The 20710-nt window shown below is 38.8% G+C and overlaps 1 protein-coding gene and 1 long non-coding RNA gene across 2 annotated transcripts in view; one reads left to right on the top strand and one right to left on the bottom strand.

The window, feature by feature from the left end:
* POU6F2 (POU class 6 homeobox 2) overlaps nt 1-20710 on the top strand; it is a 256644-nt gene that overhangs the window by 136658 nt on the left and 99276 nt on the right. The window contains exon 4 of the mRNA XM_066323042.1: nt 18934-19238. Coding sequence (XP_066179139.1) covers nt 18934-19238 — 305 coding nt within the window. The remainder of the gene's footprint in view (nt 1-18933; nt 19239-20710) is intronic.
* On the bottom strand, nt 17365-18210 carry LOC136363667 (uncharacterized). The gene is made up of 2 exons (XR_010744028.1): nt 17904-18210; nt 17365-17822 (listed from the first exon to the last, which is right to left on the bottom strand). It is a non-coding gene; the product is annotated as an uncharacterized lncRNA (long non-coding RNA).

The raw sequence follows: 20710 nt of genomic DNA, 5'->3' as shown, positions 1-20710 counted from the left end.
TTTATCTTGTTGAAATTTCCTCTAATTTTATTGAAACTGAGTTATTCTAGCTAACATTTTGAAAGCACATCATATTTTACATGCTCTGAAAACCCAGTCAGGTTAAAAAATACCAGAAGTTTCTAAAATTGATCTGTTTCAAACACCACCATTGGCTTTTGAATATCACAGGAGAGCCAGGTGCTCTCAGGGTTTTAAACTTTTGTGCCTATTTTAAATAATTATGTGATTCACTATTCTGTGAGCTGAATTCTGTACACTTAAAACGGGTATTATCCTGTCTGTGGCTGGAAGCAAACAGACACTAGCTTGTTCTTGCAGCAGCCAGGCCTGGAAATTGCTCTCCCAAGTTGCAGATGGAGAGTACACAAAGACTTCTGAAACCTTTTGTTTTGAGCTATTATTTATTTTAATCTGCTCTGCACAGCTAAAACTGATCACTTTCATGAAACATTTTGAATTCCCTGTCTGAGATGCCATTCATGCAGATAGTTTCACAGAAGTCACCACATTTGCAGAGAAATTAGAGTCGTTTGAAATGTTACTCTATGCCAATTTAGCACAGAATTTCAGGATGTTTTTGCCCAAGAGTGATTATAAATATTTTAAAAGGTTATTTTTCTAGATAAAAGGAGGTATTATGTCAATCAGTTAACATACTTACACCACCCTGTTCAGCAATGTGTTTAATGAAAATTAATTTAGTTAATAATCCCATTCTGTCACCAAATGGCTCCTGATTCTGTTCTTGTAAACCTAGAGGTAGTTCTCACAGGGAAAGTCTTTATGGAAAGTTTAATTATTTGTGTAATTTATCCTGAGATCGGTTTGTGACAAGCACTGAATAAACACATGAGCATTGTCTTTATCTAAATTCAAAAGAGGATAACTCCACCTAAACTTATCTTTGACACAAAATGGTTTTATTTGAGGGAGCATCCTTTGGGTGGCATCCCGTTTCAAGACAGCTGAAACTTTACAATATAGGTGTAATTTAACTTCAATTAATTTAGATGTTAAATTTTTAAAAGGGAATTATTTGCTATATTTTTACCTGAATGAGGCACATGTAAATCATATTCACAGTAAATTGATTGATAATTTCAGTATTAATGTTATTCCAATGGTGTATAGCTACTAATTATAACAAAAAAGTGTGGTGGTGGGGTTTTCATAAATTATTTCAAAATATTGTATCATGTTTTTTTTCAAAGATTCCATATGAGTTGCAGAGACTTAACCATGATTCAATTACATCTTTATGTAGGCTTTGGACTTGCCATGATTTAGTTACTCTTCCGTTCATTCAGACATTTATACTGCATAAAAACATTATATGTTTTCAAACAATGCTCACTGTAGCAGCAATTTTTCAACTACTCTGTGTGAGAAAGCAATCTTTAAAATTGTCTGCAGTCTGTAGTACTTAAGAAAGGGAAGATTACATGAAGAAGAACCTCAAAGATGAAGGCCAGGTTTGAAGCACAGTTTCATTAATACTGGATGGCAGGAAGGGACCCAAGTCCTAGATAATGAGGAAGGAGTTGCAATTTTTTTTAAAGCTATCTGGTGACAGGGAAAACAAAAATGACATTTAGCTGATGAATGACCACTTTGACCTAGCCTTTTGACCCTTGACAATCAATCTTACCTGCTACCTCATAAAGAATTATAGCTGTGCCACTCACATTTGACTCTCGATCTTTACTATCCTTCCTTCCTTCCTTCCTTCCTTTCTTCCTTCCTTCCTTCCTTCCTTCCTTCCTTCCTTCCTTCCTTCCTTCCGTCCTTCCTGTTAGGAAAGATGGGACAGGAAGGGCTTATGGATATGATTGTCTGGCAAGAAATACTGGAGATATAAAATCTGCAAGTGAAATAGAAATGAAGGCCAGCTTTGAGATGTGGGCATGGCAGGCAGGAAGACAGTGATTAGCTGAAGATAGGTTGAAGGACAGAAAACAAAAGGACCCAAGAATGCAGCCCGTCTCCACCCTGCCAAGGCATCAAGGAAAAAGTAGATAAAAAAAGTAGTCTTTAGAGTTTAGAATATAGGATGATATGGTAATTTAGTAGTTCTCATAGGTTGCACGCAAAGTTTGTAGGTTTTGTATCTTGTGCTGGTTGGTCACTGTAAATTAGAATATTCAGCACAAAAGGAGATAAAATGTGTTGTAACAAGGTCCTCGCCCTCTTCTCTTCTCACTCTTTTTATCTCTCTCTTGCCTCTTCACCCTTTCTCTTGCCCACTCTCTTCCTCTGCTTCTTCTACCTCCTTCTCTCTTACCACTCTGACCCAGGCACTCTTCTTACCTCTCTTACCCCACTAAGCTTTTTTACCTCCCTTACCTCATGCCCCCTCTCCTTCTCCCTCTCTCTTTGGGGCTTCACTTCAGCCAAGGCTGGTGGCTGAAAGCAGCCCTCTTTACCCACGACCCTTGCAATAAAACCACATGTTTCTAGAATATCTCAGGTCTGCAGAGTTCTTTGTCCATTAATGGATACCCCTTCACTTCCTTCCTTCCTTCCTTCCTTCCTTCCTTCCTTCCTTCCTTCCTTCCTTCCTTCCTTCCTTCCTTCCTTCCTTCCTTCCTTCCTTCCTTCCTTCCTTCCTTCCTTCCTTCCTTCCTTCCCTTTTTCGAGTACATCATCCAAGCCTTTGCACCCTCCTCCTGTAAGTGTTCTGTGTGCTGCGCATTGTCCCTGGAACAGAGACGTGGAAGTGCTGGTATCTAATGCTCCACAGGGCCATTCTGGAATGTCAGTCAAGTTGGTCACTGGACTGTGCAAGGCAGAACAGATTGGGTGTGTCTGAGAACACTCAGCAGGCTCCTAATGTCATCTTATGTCTTGTAGAAAAGAAAATAATGAAATTGTTAAATATAAGCTGGCTTTGAATATATTTTTTTAAATATAAGAGTGACAACAAAATAAAGATATTATTTGATCCCATGTAGGAGCTATGAAAAAGGCAGGAAGAAACTGGGATTTTTTGACTTGTATTCAATATTGGTTTGGTTTGGTTTTGACTGTTTTATTTGAAGTTTTATTGCTGTGTATTCTACTAAGAATTTACATACCTTCCTTATTGGAATGGTCAGGAAGTCTAGACAGTGGATGTCTGCTGTATTATCTATTAAGGGTGGCAAAGCAAGCATCATAATGCTGAGCAGCATTAGTGGCACAACTAGCAAAGAGAAAGTCATATCCAAAAGACATAGAACTCTTGGAACTATGCAAGTAAAGGCTGCATTATCCTCATTGTTTCAGAAATACAAATTCCATGACACTGTTCTCATCGCTCTGTGAAACCTGGAGCAGTTTGGTCTTAGTGTCCTTGTCAGTTGTGTTGATTCGTATTAATTTACTTGCAGCATTTTTGTTTTGAGATACTAAAGGAAAGGCTACTCAGCAAGGACATCTGTAATGTAATCCACCAGCTGCAAGAGGTGACCATTGGAGGTTTCTTAACTTTTAAGGGTAGAGAAGATGTCTGGAGGAAAAGAAGACGTCTATGAGGGTTTGGGTTTTGGTACTTTTTTTTTCCCAGTGCCAGTGATTTCTGTGGAAATACTAGAAGGAAATAATGGTTGATCATTTTTTTAAGTTGCATAGTGTAAAATTTTAAAAGCACATCCTTGGTATGTACTTACATTACTGAACAGTCAAAGTTGTAGGCTGATGATGGACAAGCCTTTCCTTTTTTCTATGGTGTGAACACATTTTTGCCCTGTCCTGTGTAAAGACAAAAGGACTGCCTTGATTTGTCTTGTGCCTTTTTAGATTGGGAAGAAAGTGATGCAAAATATGGAGAGGAAAAGTCACGGGCCTGCCTTTCTCTGGATTTTTCATGATCATGAGTGGCTGTAGCCAGCTGGGCTGGACCTTGTCTCAGCTGCCTTTGTATATTTTGCTCTTCAAAAGTAAGTGCTAAGAAGAGTAGTTGTTTTCTCCTATTTTGAGCTCCAATAAGGAGAGCTTTTGCGTACACTGTCTATGTAGTCCTTTTGTTTGGAAAGTATTTCCAAAACACCTTTATGGATGCTCTCTCCTTGGCCTTTTGATGCATTCTCTTAGGACAAAATGCCTGAATATTGCCTACACAGGCTTTATAATGCATGAAGGTCTTTCTGGCATGTATAAATGTCATACTTATATGTGAACATCTTAAAATCTACTCAGATTTCTTGGTTTGTTACTATGATTACTTGTACTATATTCAGAAACCAAGCAAGTCTTAGCATCTCTGGTCCTGAGAGCCTGAAAAAATTATTTTACAAGGCTTTAGGAAGAGGGAAAGAAGAGACTGTTGCACAAAAGAGGGAGCAGAGCCTCCATTTCCCAATTGTTCTTCAGTAATTTGGAAGACAGTAATAATTGTTGTAAGAAGGAAGGAGGCTCACACAATGGCTCAAATTTCGTAAGCATCATAAAAGTCTAGGCACAAAGCAGCATAGTCTTATTAGCAGAGGAAGTGAGGTCAGTAGTCTTCAGCTTCTTAACAAGATGATAGAATTTATGAAGCATCACAGCAGCAGGATATGGTTACCTGCAGACTATTCATATAACAAGCCCACTGGGGTCCTATAGTTATTGCCCTTGAATTTGTTTTTCTTTATTTACTTTCTTTTGTCATCCTTCTGTTTCCCTGGCCTAGCTCCCTGCATTTTATTATCTTTGATGCCTTGTTAGTGACATTTTCTTTTTATTGTCATTATCATTAGCTAGTTTAGTTAAGCTAGTTCCATTAGTGTGTCTCTGACTATAGAGGTGCTCATAGAGATATGCAATGAAATCTAAGTATTAATCTCCCAGAAAATCTGGGACTGGTGTTCATTCTGAGGTATCCTTTCAATCCAGTGTGATATAAGTGCCTAAAATGTGTCTAAGCTGAGAGTTCATCTTAAAAGTCATCCTGCTTGTTGTAGATCTCAAAAAGTTCTATGAGCTGCTGGGAATAAAAGCATTACCCAGACATTATCAAAAAGGAAGAACAAACAACTGGTGCTTTTAAATCATCTGTCTCTCATTAACATCATGTAGGTGGTAGCTCTACAACAGTCTTTTCCATGGGGAAATAAAATTTTGTGTATCTTTGACCCTGTCTTTTTGAGGATTTTAGCACACATTGCTGTACTTCACGAATTTAGCTTCCTGTGGTGAGGGAAGTGAAGTTTATTATCCCTCTTTTTCTTTTATAGAACAGGAAAGTGAGGCAGTGAGATTAACTGCTGTGTCCAAAATGGTGCATATCTGGTGGGTTCAGAAATAGGAAGTGTATTCCCAGGTGCTGATTTGCATGTATTAGACAGTCAGCCCTGAGTCTCTGTTTCTGATCTGACTTGTTCTGTCATATAGAATGTTTTTAACTGTTTTTCCTAATCAGGAAAGCTGTGCTTTATATCGTGGAAGCACAGCATCCAGATGGGAATAGTATGTGTCAGTACAGCATATTTAATTATTTATAACTGCTTTTTTTGTTTGATGGTGTGATTGTTACTTATTTTATTTTTCTACCCAAAGGTTTGATCACTTAAACAGCTTGGAATCAAACAGTTGGCAGTGTTTACAAATTATGAAAGTGTTTTCTGATTAAAGTGTTCTGTGGGAAAAATAAAGTTGCAGATCAGTGCATAAGCCAATGGCATTCCTCTGAATTTCAGCAGGAGAGAGCTGTTCTGTGGCATGTGTTCTGAGTTCATACCCATGCCGGCACAAGATGCAGGTGGTGCCTTGCACATTTTTCCTGTGGTCTTCTCAGGGCTACTGACTGGGAGAACACTGAGTTCAAGTGAGATGCAGGTGTGCAAGCCACCGATTAAACAGTACACAACAAGAAGCCCACTCCCAGTTGCAGCTGAAAAAAGTGACATAATCATGCAGACATCTAAAGTATATCTATTTTGCAGATATATTGCGATCAAGTCTGAAAATTATTGTGACCAGAAAGCTCCTAGCTGAAGCTATTTTGCATTAAGTTAGATGCCATTTCACTGTGAGAGATGATTAAGAGGTGCTGGAATTAATCTGTTTAAGAATACTGGTGCATTTAAAAAAAAAAAGAAGGGGGGCGGGGAAGAAAGAAAAAAAAAAAAGTAGTTACTTCTGGTTTTGTCTGTACTGGTCTGTGGACCAGTGTTGACTCACAAGTATCAGAGGTCTTATGTTCTTTGACTTCCACTCTAAATTTTTCAGTGTAAAACTTTAAAACATAAGATGCTTTCCTGGCATTAGTTTCTTTATGGGTTGAAAATCCATGTGATCTATAATCCAAATACATAAAATGGTCACCAGTGTATGCTGCAAACCTCTTAATGAAATCTTTTGCACTGGATGGTTGCTTACAGAACACTAGCCTTCACTTAAGAGTCTTATCTATTTAGCTATTTCCTTGTTCAGTTCTCAAAAGCTCTAATGACTGGGTAGCTAGTGGCAAAAAGCCATCCCTACACATTCCTGAAAAAATAAAGGCAGGAATTTACATAACTTTTGCACAGCTTTTTTTTCACATGTAATTACATGTATAATATTATTTTCTGACAATAGCGTTTAGCCAGATTTACATTTGCTTCAGTTCCCTATTCAAATGTGAGGATTGCTGGAGTGCCATCAAAATTCTATAAGCTATAAAGAAGTAAATGTGTCTACAGCTGGTAAAGAAGGGAAGTTGTTGGGGCCATATGTGCCCAAAGAGAAGATTCTACATGAGGAGAACAGTGGTTGAACCACTGGAAATTATGGCCATAAGGAGTTGCCATAACCTATAGAAAGCTGGAGGACCTCTGTAGAGCTGGTCTTTCCAGACAGACTTTAGACAAACATGAGTCCAAAACTGGCCACATTTTTTGAAGACTATGGGAGAAAAGGGAGAAAAGGAGTAGTGTGGTGGTCATGTGATGCAGGACCTGGCTCTTCCTCAAGGATGGAGATGAAAAAATAGCTTGCCCCATGCTCCCTGGCACTATGATGGAAAATCAAAGGGATCCATATTCATTTCAGCTTCACTGAAAACACACAGTAGAAAAAACATTCATAGCTGGCAAATGGAAAAGTTTTAAATTGATGATGGAAGAAACATTAATTTCCAAGCTTCTGAGCGAGCTATTAAAATCAACAGAGTAAAGACAAAATCCCTGGCACTGAAAATGAAAGGAACAGTCTTTGTGTCTACTTAGTTAAAACTTGGCAAAACAAATCTAAAGTAGTGGTTTCAGATTTCCATGTGCACTAAGTGTGCCAACTTTCGTTCTCAGGGTTGCCATGACAGATAGCTCATCCCATTTGCTCAGTGCTTTTTCCACTAACTTTTAAAATTAGAAGTTAATTTAATCAAAAAGCTAGATCTTATATGGGCACTGGCATGTATTTCTTTGTCCTGTACTATTGAATGGTCCAGGCTTTTCATTAAAATACACTTTTTGGAAACAAGTTTACCTCCATTTAATTATCATTGGAGTTGGTGCAGTAAATATAGTAATGATGTTTGAATGGTGTAGCATTTCTACCTATACTAGTCAGTGGGCTTTTGCAAGAGGATGAGAAATTCACTTATTTTAACAACAAGGGATTTTTTAGAAACAAATTCTCTCCTCTTGCCCTCCACCCCCAAACATCATTATCTATGGCTATACATTAAGAATCAATTTCACATTATGACCAATATTTTCATTATAATCAAAATTTTCTTAATTTTCTACAGTTTAAGGTAGCTTTTGCACTATGTTATAAAAAGGGGAAATAGAGGAAAATTTTAAAAGAAAATTGTAGTTGTTGTTTGGAAACTTCACACAACCCAGATACATCACTGCCAGTACGTATTTATAGGATGAAAAAATTATGTCTGTTAGGATACATTTTCTTATAAATTTTCTATTTTTAGAGCCAATTCTGGAGGATTCTTCTATAATTCTTAAAAGGACATCATTAACAGCAGCTGTATTTAGTATGTATAACAGCCTTAATGCATTGGGAATGTTTTTTAGTATTCAGATTTGGTATGGCTAACACAGCTGACGAGACACAAACACTTATTTAAAATATTAATATTCTGAATATTAAAATTAGGGCAGTGTTGCCTTAAGGAAGACAAAGGCGAGCTTTGTGTTAGTTTTTTTGAGAATCACAGACTAGTAACCAAATTCAGCTTTTCTTCCATTAGCTGGTCTGGGAAAACATGTATTTTCACTGATAAGGATAATAAGGTATTAGTTAGTTACTGCATCAAAAGGGTGCCAATATTCTGTTCAGACTGAATACGTATACATAAATAGTGAATCGTTTTTGAGTATATTTTTTGCCAATTGAAAAATCTTCCTTTACATCCTTTGGATTTTGTTCTCCTTATATAACTGGGGACTCTGGGTCTATGCAAATGAATACATTATTTAGGTGAAAGTTCTTTTATTAGTGTCTGTGTGTTCCTTTCAAATTAAAAATAATTAACCTTGAAGAAGCAACTTAAGAGCTAAAGATCTAGATGGAATTAGTTTGAAGGACTGCTATTAACTGCTACTTTTCAGTGTACAAAAATGTATGAATTATCAAACAGCATGAGGTTTTCTATGGGCTTTTGGAAGCCATGAAATGTACAGTGCATTGACTGGGCAGTGCAATGCAGCTGCTTTTCTGGTCTCCCCAGTCCTTCTCTTCAGCTGTGCATGGGGCTTATCTTAAGAGAAGTGTGACTGACTTAACAGACTGTGAATGAGGATTGACTATAAAATCTCCCTGAGTCTCCACCCAAATTCTTTACTGATGAGCAATTGAATATGAAGCAGTATGTGAATAACCAGGTTGTTTATTTCATCAGTGAGCAGGAAATTAGGTAGATAGGAGCATATAAACACCCAAAGAGCAGCTAATTCACTGTTGCTGCACAAAAATGAGAGATGCCAAGGACAGCCAAACTAGGAGTAGCGTCTGAAGCAGCAAGACGTTTGGCTGATGAACTGTAAGGACAGGAAAGAAATCTCATATGCAGCCATTCTCATTTTACTGCAACCTAAAACTGAGCAGTCAGTCCATCTGTGCTAAATACCAACTGCACAGTCTAGAACCATTGTTTCCCTATTGTTTAACTTTGTTTTGAATCTCTCTGCAAGTAAAATAAACTAGAAAAAGGGATATAGGCAGATTGCCTCAAACTGACCTGTAGTCAGCTTAAATATTACAAAAAGAAAACAGCTGAAGACACTATGGTATGTTTTCAAATGCACATAACTACATGCAGTCTTTTTAATTATGCACAGCATATAATAAAAATCATGGAAGATTCTTAAAGACAGCAGAATAAAGCTACTGTGGGTCAACTGCAGGCAAAGAGCAGGTACCTTGCTGGTGGTGCATACAATCAGGAACAGCTTCTGGTATGACAGATTACCAAATTAAAGTTCACCTCCCAGCTCTTCTATAATTTCTAGTGTGGAGATAAATGCATAGTCTTGAGAAACACAGATCCCTCATCTAAAGATAGAACACCTCAATCTTGTGCTCACATAGAGATGTTACAGCATCCAGCACAGCACCTCCTTACCAGCCTGTCCTTGAGATTGTTTCTGGACCACAGCTATTAAAGCAGTGCCCCTTGTGACACAGACAAAGCTTTTTAGTCCATTTTTATTCTTCTGTGCCTGGTGAACAATACCACATTCAACATGGTCCTGCATTTGTGTCCCAGCTGGTGAGGAGTGGCGTTCAGTCCCTACACAGGGGCTGGGAGCATTGCAGCCATGTGTTTTGTTTTGCTTTGTGTTCTCCCCCACCTTTTTTACCCTGTTACTGCTATTTTTAATTTTTCATGTCTTGGTAAAGGAAGAAGTTCAAGTTTATATCGAGAAAAACAGGACCTGTTAACAGGGTTGAAGCTCAAGTCACTGCTCCAGCAGGGAATTTGTGTGCAGCAAGGTAGAACTGCCATTTTGGCACCCGATTCTTGTACTGGCTTTTGTAGTTTTATTGATTGTAAAGAGAAGAAGTAGGCTAGGCTGCATTTTTTTCCCCCTTTTTCCTTATAGTGTATATGTTGCTATTTTCTGAGTCATCCTGTGGTCTCTTCTCACTGCTGTTCAGCTAACTTCTTCAGCTGGAATTCATACACAAAGAACAGAATTTACAGGTGCTTGACTCTTGGAGCTCTTAATAGAACACAGAGTTTCATGTCTTTTTCTTTCAGAAAGGACTGGAAGTGAAAATTGATAGAGACATGGTTACATTGAGCATCTGAGACATTAAAGCAAACAATCATACCAAGTCACCTGCTGGATACTGTAGCCTGTATTGCTTCGCCAGGTTGAGGCTGGGAGAATGTGACATTCTCCTCAGCCATTCCCAGGACACTTTCACAAACTCAGCACACAGACCAACCTTTTAAACCATGAACATTTTGATCCGCTATTTGATTGCATTATTTAAAAAAAAAAACCCATGCAAACACACACATGTACAAAATACCCAGTACATTTCACTTACAGTAATTTCACTTTTGGTTAAGGAAACATCACTCACTTCAAAGACTCTTTGAAGAGACTTCTTGTAACTCCCCATCTTCAAAGAACCATTGCTGGAGCTACAACTGGATAAATATTTCTTTGTCCAAAGAGCCATTTACTATAAACTATTATAGAAGATGAAACTGCAGATCTATCATCTTAAAGAATGCAAAATCACTCTGAAGCCACCAAGCAGTTCAACAGGCTCCTCTTGAAGCGATTTTGCCCCAAAGCCTCACATAGGCACATTGTCAGGAGAAATGGCAGAATACCAGGTGGACTGGGGACCTGTGACTCTCTGAACTGTAGGACAGGATTCTGCACAACCTCTTCCAAGACTTCTGGGTCTGTATGTTGCTTTTTCTACAAGTATTGCTACTTTGAGTAGGTCAAACACTTAGTCTGTGTTAAGTGCCACTGAAATTATGGTTCCCATCAATGTTAAGAGCATCTGAAAGAGTAAAGGAGAGCAAAAATAAGCTACAGTTCCTCTCATTAAAGGTTGTATGGGCAGAGAATGCCCAGATTTTGTCTTATGTCCTTTATAAATCATGGTCATTGTTCTCTGAGTCAGCAGACTGTTATTTCAAAGTTAATTTCTTTGTGTCAATCATCCATTCCCTGTCATACCCCTTCAATTGTGAAATCTTATGTTGGGTTGTGTTGGCCTTTAAATTATAACCTTTTCACTATCAATGAGTTTCTTGTTAAGGAGTCTTGAAGAATTTTTCCCCTGAACTGGGAGGTCCACAGGACCTCATTAAATTCTCGTCCAAAGGAACATCATTATAGGCTCAATGTGGTCTGGAAATCCACTCTGCAGGAATATCATGCCACTCAAATTGATCTTCTATTCTGTTCTTAGAAAATCTGGGACTGGTTCTGCACTTTGTAATTAGAAAACTGCTTTTATCTGGCATAAGGGCTTAATCATAAGACACTACCCCTGATCTGTGAGTCATGTTTTCACAAAAAAAAAAAAAAAAAAAAAAAAAAAATTGGCTGGTAAAACTTAGGAATTTACAATATCTAGATTGCTTGTTCAACACACAGCACACAGACTTTGGAATTCAAACACTTACAGTTGCCTGTCTTAGAAGGAGAATCCCAAGACAATTACCCTGATTGATCCCTTGGTCTTGATAATACCCCAACTCCAGTTAATGTTTCAACCATTTGTACAATATGAGACCTAAAGTCCCATTTGAACTGAGAAAGTAAATGGCTTATTAAAGTCTAATTTCTTGAGCTTACCTTTGGGCATTTTAAATACATTAATGCAATTTTTACAATACACTCATGGAACTTTACTCACAGGGCATTGTCATAAACTAGAGGAAAACAGCCCCTATATTATCTTAAAGTAGGAATTACTCCAAATATACTTGTCCTGATAATTAGTCAAGCTCTCCACCTTAGAACTTTTTCCTCTTTTTTATTTTTCCCTTAAGATTTTAGTGGATTATTGTATATTTTAAAGTTTGATAAGGAAAAAATGTCAGATTTATTTAATGCGGAAGATCATTTTTCAGGGAAGCTCCAGTATTCATCAAAATGTGGAGACACCACAGGCACCATATAAATTATGATGGTTTTCTTCTTAATACTTCCTTTTTATTGCCTACATTCTTTAAAGTGAATTTAGTGCTCATGAATGATGCTGGATATGACAACACTAGTAAGTGAAATCTTCTGTTTATCTGCAGAATTGGTACAGAGGACTACTGGCAATGCAAGTTTCTCCCCATAACCCCATATGTGTTTTGTAACTGTAACCTTGAGGGATCACCTTAAGGGACAAGAAGATGGCTTGATCTGTGTACTCTTTTCATTCTTAGCCTCTCTGCTGAAAATGCAGATAAAGATGTAAATTGATGCCATTCAAGACCATAGTCTTTTTGATCTTCCTCATTAGATGTTGTGGGGCCATCGGTTTATTACTCTGACTGTGTGGCAAACTTCTTCCAGTGCAGGCAGGCTCTCTGTGGATATCTGTGGGTGAATACAACTTCTCTAGATTTAATACATCTTCTGTATGGACAAAAGCTCCATTAAAGTGCAATGACTTTTTTTCCCTATATTGACCTAGGGTAAATTTGAACCAGTGATTTAGAGATAATATGCTCTATATCCCATTACTAATATCTTCAGCCACAAGTCCAACCCTTCAGGAATATTTTTTCAAATAATAACAAAGAGGATGCTAACATATTTAAAAGAACTCACATTTTACTCTCAAAAAGAAAATCTGAGCATATGGAAAAACACGGCTAACCTACCCTCATTACCCAGGAGGGACAGAATGTAAACGCAGACTTGCATTAGATTGTTCAGTGTGTGTATTCAATCTTTAGAAATCTGTTTCAAAGAAAAGAAAGGAATAAACCTCATTAGAAGAGAAACAACAGTGTGGAAAGAAAAGCGAGCCATGTCAGTTCAAACGCAAGCCCAGATGCTTAAGTTAGTTACACTTTTCAGTTTAAGGCAATGCAAATCCATTCTCCATTACTGGGGAAGTGGAAAAAGGCATTAAGCCCTTGAAATGGCAGGAGTCAAGTTCTGTGCTCAGTCAAATAGGAAAAGGTTTAATGTATGATTTTCTTCTTTTTAGTCCATTTTACACTGTATCAAGGCACTGAAGAACAACTATGCAATTAAGTAAATAGGAGGAGAGAAGCTGTAGTAGTATAATTGTTTGTAAGCCAGAATTGTTTTCTATTCCTCCTACCCCTTCTTCTTTACATAGAAACAAACATGCACAAAACATTAATAAAATAAATCAGACATTATATGAAGCTTATCCACAAGAGCAGATTCTAGATACAATTTGAATCCCTGAATATTAATCTGATCTTCTGCCAAGCGCTGTAGAGGTCTTAAGAATCCGAGTTTATATTGTGAAGGAAAGGTGAAAAAGGAGTCCTAATTTTAAATTGTTTTCATTATATAAACATTTGTGAGCACACTTATGTTTCTTGCTTTTTGGAGAATTATGATTAAACTTGATTAAAATGCATGTTTTAACTTAAAGTATAACCAGGGATATTCCCCTACTTATGACACAATATGTTAGCCAGGGGCAGCATACAATTGCTACTATTTTCTGTTAATCAGGCTTGGGAAATGAAGACAGACCCTGTTCAGTTTGACCACTACAACAAAGCTTCAGTCATCCCCCCATCATAGATCAGACTGCTTCTTTCAGCATGGTTTCCTCAGAGGTGAATTTTCCCCATTGTAACACTCTACTTGGCAGAAGGGCATTCTCACTTCATTTCAGTTTCCTGAAATTCAGAAATGGTAATCTGCAGAGGAACAGAATATGAAATGACACATTTTGTATTAATATTGTAAATGCATGGCAACACTATGCCTAAGGTATCCCCCAAAGAAAGTCAAAGAGGAGTATGTACCTTAGGCCATAACTTCCTCTAATCCAAAAAGTAGCCTGAGATCTGTGACAAGTATTCCAGCAGATGACCTAGGAGATCAGAAAGTTTGCTTTCACTGCCTCTTGACCATTGATTCACACCACTTAACTCCATGCCTCTTATTCTAATGTAAATGCTTTGATACTATGCGTAAATATAATCTGCTGAAAATAGTATCATAAACCATGGTGTGATCTCATGGGAAGTCTGCCTCGACACCACAGCAAGTAAGAAGTTTGTTGAACTGTAGATGTTGAAACCCCTTACGCCATTGTTTTTCATAGATATTAGTTATATTTACTGTCTTCTTGGATAGCTGGTATATATTCAACATGTATTTTTTTAGGGAGAGTTGAAATGTCACGCAGCTTTTGTAGATTTTCCTCAGTTTTTCACAGCTTCCCTACATTCTTAGTTGTGTCTCTCATTTAAAGTGATGTACTTTATGTTGATCTTTTTAACCATAGAAATAACTTTCTGCAATTCTTTGCAAGCCTTTTTAATACTTGAATGCAATTGTGAAAGTAGCACTTTTCATTAAAAATATGTCAAAGTTTTACCTAGCTGTTAGCCAGTAAGTCATAAAAAGGATTCCTGTGTGGTAGGCAGTGCATGTTATCTTTTATACATGCAGACATAGCACTGTTGTACCACCTGAAATTCCATCAGGCTCCAAGCTCTGCAGAAAGTGACAAATGCTAGACAGGTATACGATTTATAATGGATGAGCTATGCAAGCAAGCTCTGGGAGTTGGATTGGATTTGATTGCAAACAATAACATGACACAACCCCTGCTGTGGAGTACACACATTGTGAGAGACAGTGCAATCTGGCAGCATGAACACTGTACTGCAGGCCTGATCCAGAGCCCTAAATCCACCTTCACAGTACACCTACTGTGTGGCTTTCAGAACACCTTTTCTGATCTAACAGTCCTTCTTTCAATTCCTTATCTGTTTGTTTAGCAACAGCATGTTAACCAATCATACATCTCTAAGCCACTTCAATGTAATTTATAGCTCAGCATGCTGAGGGGCTTCAGAGAGGCTTTTTAAAGGAATTACATGAAAACACAAGAAGTTATTTGACTAAATTTGTGCAGTTGCTGGCAGTTGGAAACTTTTCCATGAACCAAACTATTCTCCATTAATCAGATTATCCTTCAGGGAATATCTTCTACCTCAGCAAGAATGTTTTCATTTCCAGTACAAAAGTGAATGGTAGAGATATTGATCTTCCTGCATTCACCAATATTCACATATTGAGCAGTAGCAATACTTGAATACTAGAATACTAGTCCTATATGAGAAGGTTTTGCCTTCTCCTGTCCAATTGTGCACATACAACATAAAACGGTCCCTCATTCCTCTCCATGAGCCATGTGGATTAGAAGTTATGCTTCTGTGGAATGACATTTATTTAATTTCTATATTGGAGCCTGTGCATGCAGTAAGGGTCAGTTTGAAGTCTTGGTTCTGGTTATCAGTGGTTCATCCAGTCTGCTAAGCTATGACAGGTGAAGAAATGGCCTGCACAATAGCAAGAGCTGGTCTAGATTTCTTTTTTCCTTGTGGAAATGGTAAGGGTCTTTCTGCCTCTTATGTACATGTCTACAGATAGAATGGTTTTCCTTGCCATCTGAGATTATTCATGCTATGAACCATTAATTCATCTATGCAGTTGCTTTCTTGTATACACATCTTCTTGGTTCTCATATGCCTTGGATTATATTTCCACTCACTACCCTATTGGCTTTGGGGCATTTAGGTACCAACTCTCATTGGGAAAATGGTGGGAGTGCTCCCTTACATCTCCAGGATGATTTCTTTTGCATGAGATACCATGCATGTTTTTAATCTGATGGCCCTGACTTGTGTTGAAACACAAAATTTCTGTGAGTACCTTTCTTGATAGAAATATATTAGTGTTATCAGTCCCCCTTTGTATTATTAAGATTCTTTGTTGAAGTCACATACACATGGCTATAATTCTTTTTAAGGCATATTTCTAGTTTGATTCCTGCATCTTTTGAAAGAAAAATTAGAGCAGCTATGAGCATGGGAATGGAGAGCCAACAGCTCTTCTTATCAAGTCTTACACTTTTCCTTCCTACAGCCTTTTCTGGCTTACCCTTTCTGCCTCATCTTTCTCCATTTTCTTTTCTTTTTTCTTTTTCTTATTCCAGTTTATGGCTCATTGATTTCATAAGTCGTACCAAGACCTCAGGTTCAGCCTCAGGGCATAGACATCTAGAAAGCTGAAATAGGGATGTCAGCATGAAAAGAAAGTGGAGATGACTTGGCTTTATCTGCCAGTCCACAAATAACTTGGGCAACAGAGTTTCTGGCCATGAAATCTGAGTGCCACTTTAAAAATAACAAATTTAGTTCATTCCCAGTTTACTTTTGCTTCTGTGGATAGAAATTAGAATACAGGGTGCTGCTGGAAAAGCAGTGTACAGAGTGAAAAATATCAGAATGACCTTGCAAGCTGTTTCTTTTGGGATCTTATAGCTAACTAATTCAACCTTTAAGATGTTGATTAACATAGGTATGGCTGGAGACTGAGGTGACCTTTTCAGGACATAATCCCAGAAAGCAGCAGTCTTCTGTGATGCTCTTGCTGCTGCTTAAAGCTGCTCTTCCTTAGTGACATCCCTATGACACACTTCCTGTCTTCCTGAATTTAATGAATGTCCTAGTCAGTTTGAAAGTGTCTCTGGGAAATAAAGTTTGCTCCTTCGTGCCAGCAGGTTGATGTAAGCCACACACGTCCAAACATCACATTTGAAGCATATGCTAGCAAAACACAACAGACTTTAACTATCAGAAGTAAGTGAGCAGTGCAAGTTACAAGAAGGAATTTATAGCTTTTAGATGTGAATTATAAGGAGCAGTTCTTATTTCAGAGACACATACATTTTATTAGGTATTTTTTGCTCCCTAGGCATTGCACAAGAAATTTCACAGCTGAATGTTTTATTTCCTGATACCTACTGCATAATGACATGATAAAGTTCTTTTCACAGTATCCCTTATTTTATGACTATGGCTTTCTCCTCCTTTAAATAAAAGCACTGGTTCATGTTATGAGTTCTTGTTATATTTACAAGTACAGTGACAATCTGTTCCTCTTTTCTCCAGGCAGATAATATTCCCATTGGCTTCACTGATAAGCGTGTCTGAGCCTGGTCAGCTCTGAGCCCCATCCTGTGGGCAAACATTTCAAAGCTTTTCATCGCCCCCCAGGGAAGTCTGGCTCTTTGCCACAGAATTATATAGGTAGAACCACAGGCTATTATTGATGGGAACAATTTCCTCCCACATTGTAGTGGTTTCACATTCACCAAATTTCTGTTTTGCCAAATTTAGTGTAGTGGTTTAAATGTCTCCTGTCTTTTACCTCTGGGAGATAGGATTTGGGAAAAAAAGGCAAAGCAAGCCCCAACTTGAGGTAAACAGATAGTTTATTAACACACACTAAGGAAAAAATAAATAAAAAAAAAAACAAATGAAACTTCTAAACCAACCCTTTCCACCACCACCAACTGTTTATTTTCCCACACAACATAGAAAGAAAACTATGATTTTCAGTCAATTGCAGCCATCTAGACACAATCTTGCATTACTTTGGGAGAGGAGTCTCTCCAGAGTTTCACTTGCCACAAGAAAAAACAGTCTGGTGGCTCTCAATGTCACAAATCTTCAACCACCTGGAATTTTGCAGACTGTGCAGTCCTACCCATTAGTAGCCTCTCCCCTGACAACTCAAAGGCCTCAGCATATTTGGGGTACCATTTTAAGAATGCTTCTTCTAGTATAAAATAAGGATTCTCTTCTTTTATCTCTAAAATCATCTCCATCTCAAAGGAAATAGAGACCTCCCTTTAGCCCAGGAGCTAAGGGACTTCAAATCACTTTTTCTCTAGAATCATCTTTGTCTCAAAAGCTGACACCTCCTTTTTTTTCACCCCAGGAGCCAGGGGACGTACTCTATCCAAAATTCTCAATTAAATCTCAATTATATCAGTACACAACCTTTGGCTAGAACCTGCATTCCCTCAGACATCATTATGATATTACAAGAAATAGTCCATTTCTCCATGGTTTACATCCAGAGAAGTCCAATCCAAACTGTCCATCCCTTCCTCCATCCCTTCTTCCAATAGTATTTATCAGTTCTTTCACTGACTTTATCTCATGCTCTTTCCCTATGTCTTAAATCAGTCTCTCCTCCATGGAGGAGGGAAAGGGTTAATGTCTTTGCCCAGAGTATTTTATTTTCTCTCCAGCTGACTCCCAGAACTTCAAGGCCAGGCAGGTGATGGGGTGGGAGGGAGGGAAGCATGCTCAGGAACGCTGATGGATGACCCTCCTCCACCCCAGTCAGATCTAAAGCAACTCAAACTTGGATCAGCTCCCTAAAGCTCTGAAGAAAGGTTCTCAAGATTCTCTCCTCACTCAGACCAGAGGCTCCAGCTGCCAAGCCCAGAGCCCAGCCACTGTGGCCCCTGGGGCAGGGCCAGCACTGCTGATCTGTAATCCTCCTCCTCTCCCCATCGGCAGCCGAGGGAGGAAGAGCGGACACGGCCGGCCTGGGCCACTGCTCTAGGGCAATGGCCCCCAGAGGCCTGGCCACGCCCGGCCCTGACCACCGGGAGGGTGGTGGGGCCTGGACCTGGGCCTCTGACTTACCAAGTGATGTCAATTTCTGCCAGCCAGCAGAGGAAAAAAAAGGCCAAGTCACTTGGTATTTCTGATCTAAGCCTGGGCTCTCCAGAGGCGTGAACAGCTGTCCAACTGGTCAGCCAAGCTGCCAATATCTACCACAACTTCCTTAGAAAAAACCCACACATCCGTGCTGAACTACCATATACATCCTGAAGTCTAAGACCAGCTGTCCTCAGTAAGCAGTGTGCCCCTCAAAGTAACAGAACCAGAATTTTATCCAGAATACCTTTAACACCGTAGGTATTCCTGAAACTTGTATAACTCCCTTTCTTCTTTTCAATTCACAGCTACCTCATCCCTGAACTCCCAGCTTCAACAGCTTCAGCATCTTCAGCAGCTCCAGCACCAACAGCATCAGCAGCAGCAAAGCCAGCAGCAGCAGCAAGCTCAGCAGGCACAGACTCCACAGCCAACCCAGCAGACCCAGCAATCACAGCCACAGCCATCAGCACCACCACAGCAGAGCCAAACACAGTCCCAGAGCCAGAGTCAGCCACCTCCAGCCTCACAGTCCTCCAGCTCCCCTCAGAAACCCAGCCAGTCACCAGGGCATGGCCTTCCATCTCCTCTTACTTCACCAAATCCACTGCAGGTAGGACACCACATACAAATCCCTAAGGTCTAAAATGTGCATTCTCTCTCACTGCAAGCAGAAACCAAGTGAAGGTTATGCCTTCTGACCACACAGGCTGAGAAATTCCACCTTGTATTACTCAATCGTTATGGGCATTCAGCTTAGAACAGGTAAGAGGCCTCATAAACCAGAGAAGCATACCTAAAGATGGTTCTAGGATGCTGCTTCCTGAAGAATAAAGGTCTTCTGCTTTTAAAGTCCATGTTGTAAAACCCATAGAAAACTCCAATTTTTTTCCACAGATTCATCATGTGACATTCACAAATGGCATTTGCCCAGCAATCACCCTTATGACAGCTTAAGAAGATAACAATATTAGTGGTTCATTAGAAGAGGATCCTGACTTCATCTTCTGCTGATAGACATGTGCTGCTGGACATGTCTATCAGCTGGTGGATGTGTAACTTTTCCTGTTGAAATCACAGTCCTAATTTTTATCTTGCTAATAATCAAATACTTCTGCTAAGGTTCTTAGTATGGATTCCAAAGCTAAGGATGCCAGTTAATACCATTCATAGATTTTCACTCCAATGACATAGTTATTTTTTAATAGACCAACAGCTACCATATCCATGCTAATGCTCAGCTCAGTCCATCTTAGAAGTCCTGGGCAGAAACAGGAGAGCTCTGGTCCAGTGGTCCTATATTCTTAGAGTTGGGTGTTCTTGCACTACATGTTGTGATACATTCACATTGTGCAAGAACAGCTTTGACCGTACCCATAAGCAGTGTGATTCTGAACACCAGGGTAGTCTGAGAAGTGAGTGGAGTCTCATTCACTAGGCAGTCAAATTGCATTTAGAAACCAGAAAAGTCTCTCTCAACTTTAGTCTCTAAATTTTTAGACATCACTTAAAATGTTTTATCCACACTGATGGATTTGGATCCATTTCCTGCCGAAATAAAACTGCATTAGCTTAATAATTAAACAATCCTTTTTTAGACAATTAAGGGAATTGGTTTACAAGAAGCTTTTCTTGCATGTGGCCAGTTTAACCTGCATTAATCTGAGCTTCAACTAAATTGCATCAAATCTGATTTTTCAAATGGTTTAGATAATGGGTTTAAAAGTCTCCAAGAGATGTGTCCTTGCTTGCTGAACTTTTTCTTAGAGTAGAGAATAATGTTTCTAGAGCTTCTTCTCTGTATTGTCTTAAGGACTACATATGCATCACTTAATGCCCAATTTATCACACGAGTGAGTGCTTTGGGGCTTTTTTTGTATGCAGATTATTGACATACAGAGACACAGATATTTTCAGGGAGCTTGCTTCTGTTACATTTTATTGTCTTGGTACAGCTGTAGAGTATGCACACTAACTGTATACCCTACATTTTGCTAGAACTGCCTGGCCTGCTAAACATTGAGTTTCAAAAGCTATTAGAGCCTACAAACAAAGCAAATGTACACATAAATTAGAGTTGGAGTA

This window comes from Sylvia atricapilla, chromosome 1, assembly GCF_009819655.1.
Source record: "Sylvia atricapilla isolate bSylAtr1 chromosome 1, bSylAtr1.pri, whole genome shotgun sequence".
NCBI lineage: Eukaryota > Metazoa > Chordata > Aves > Passeriformes > Sylviidae > Sylvia > Sylvia atricapilla.
The sequence above is the reverse complement of the archived record's forward strand: the minus strand, read 5'-3'. Positions and strand labels throughout refer to the sequence as shown.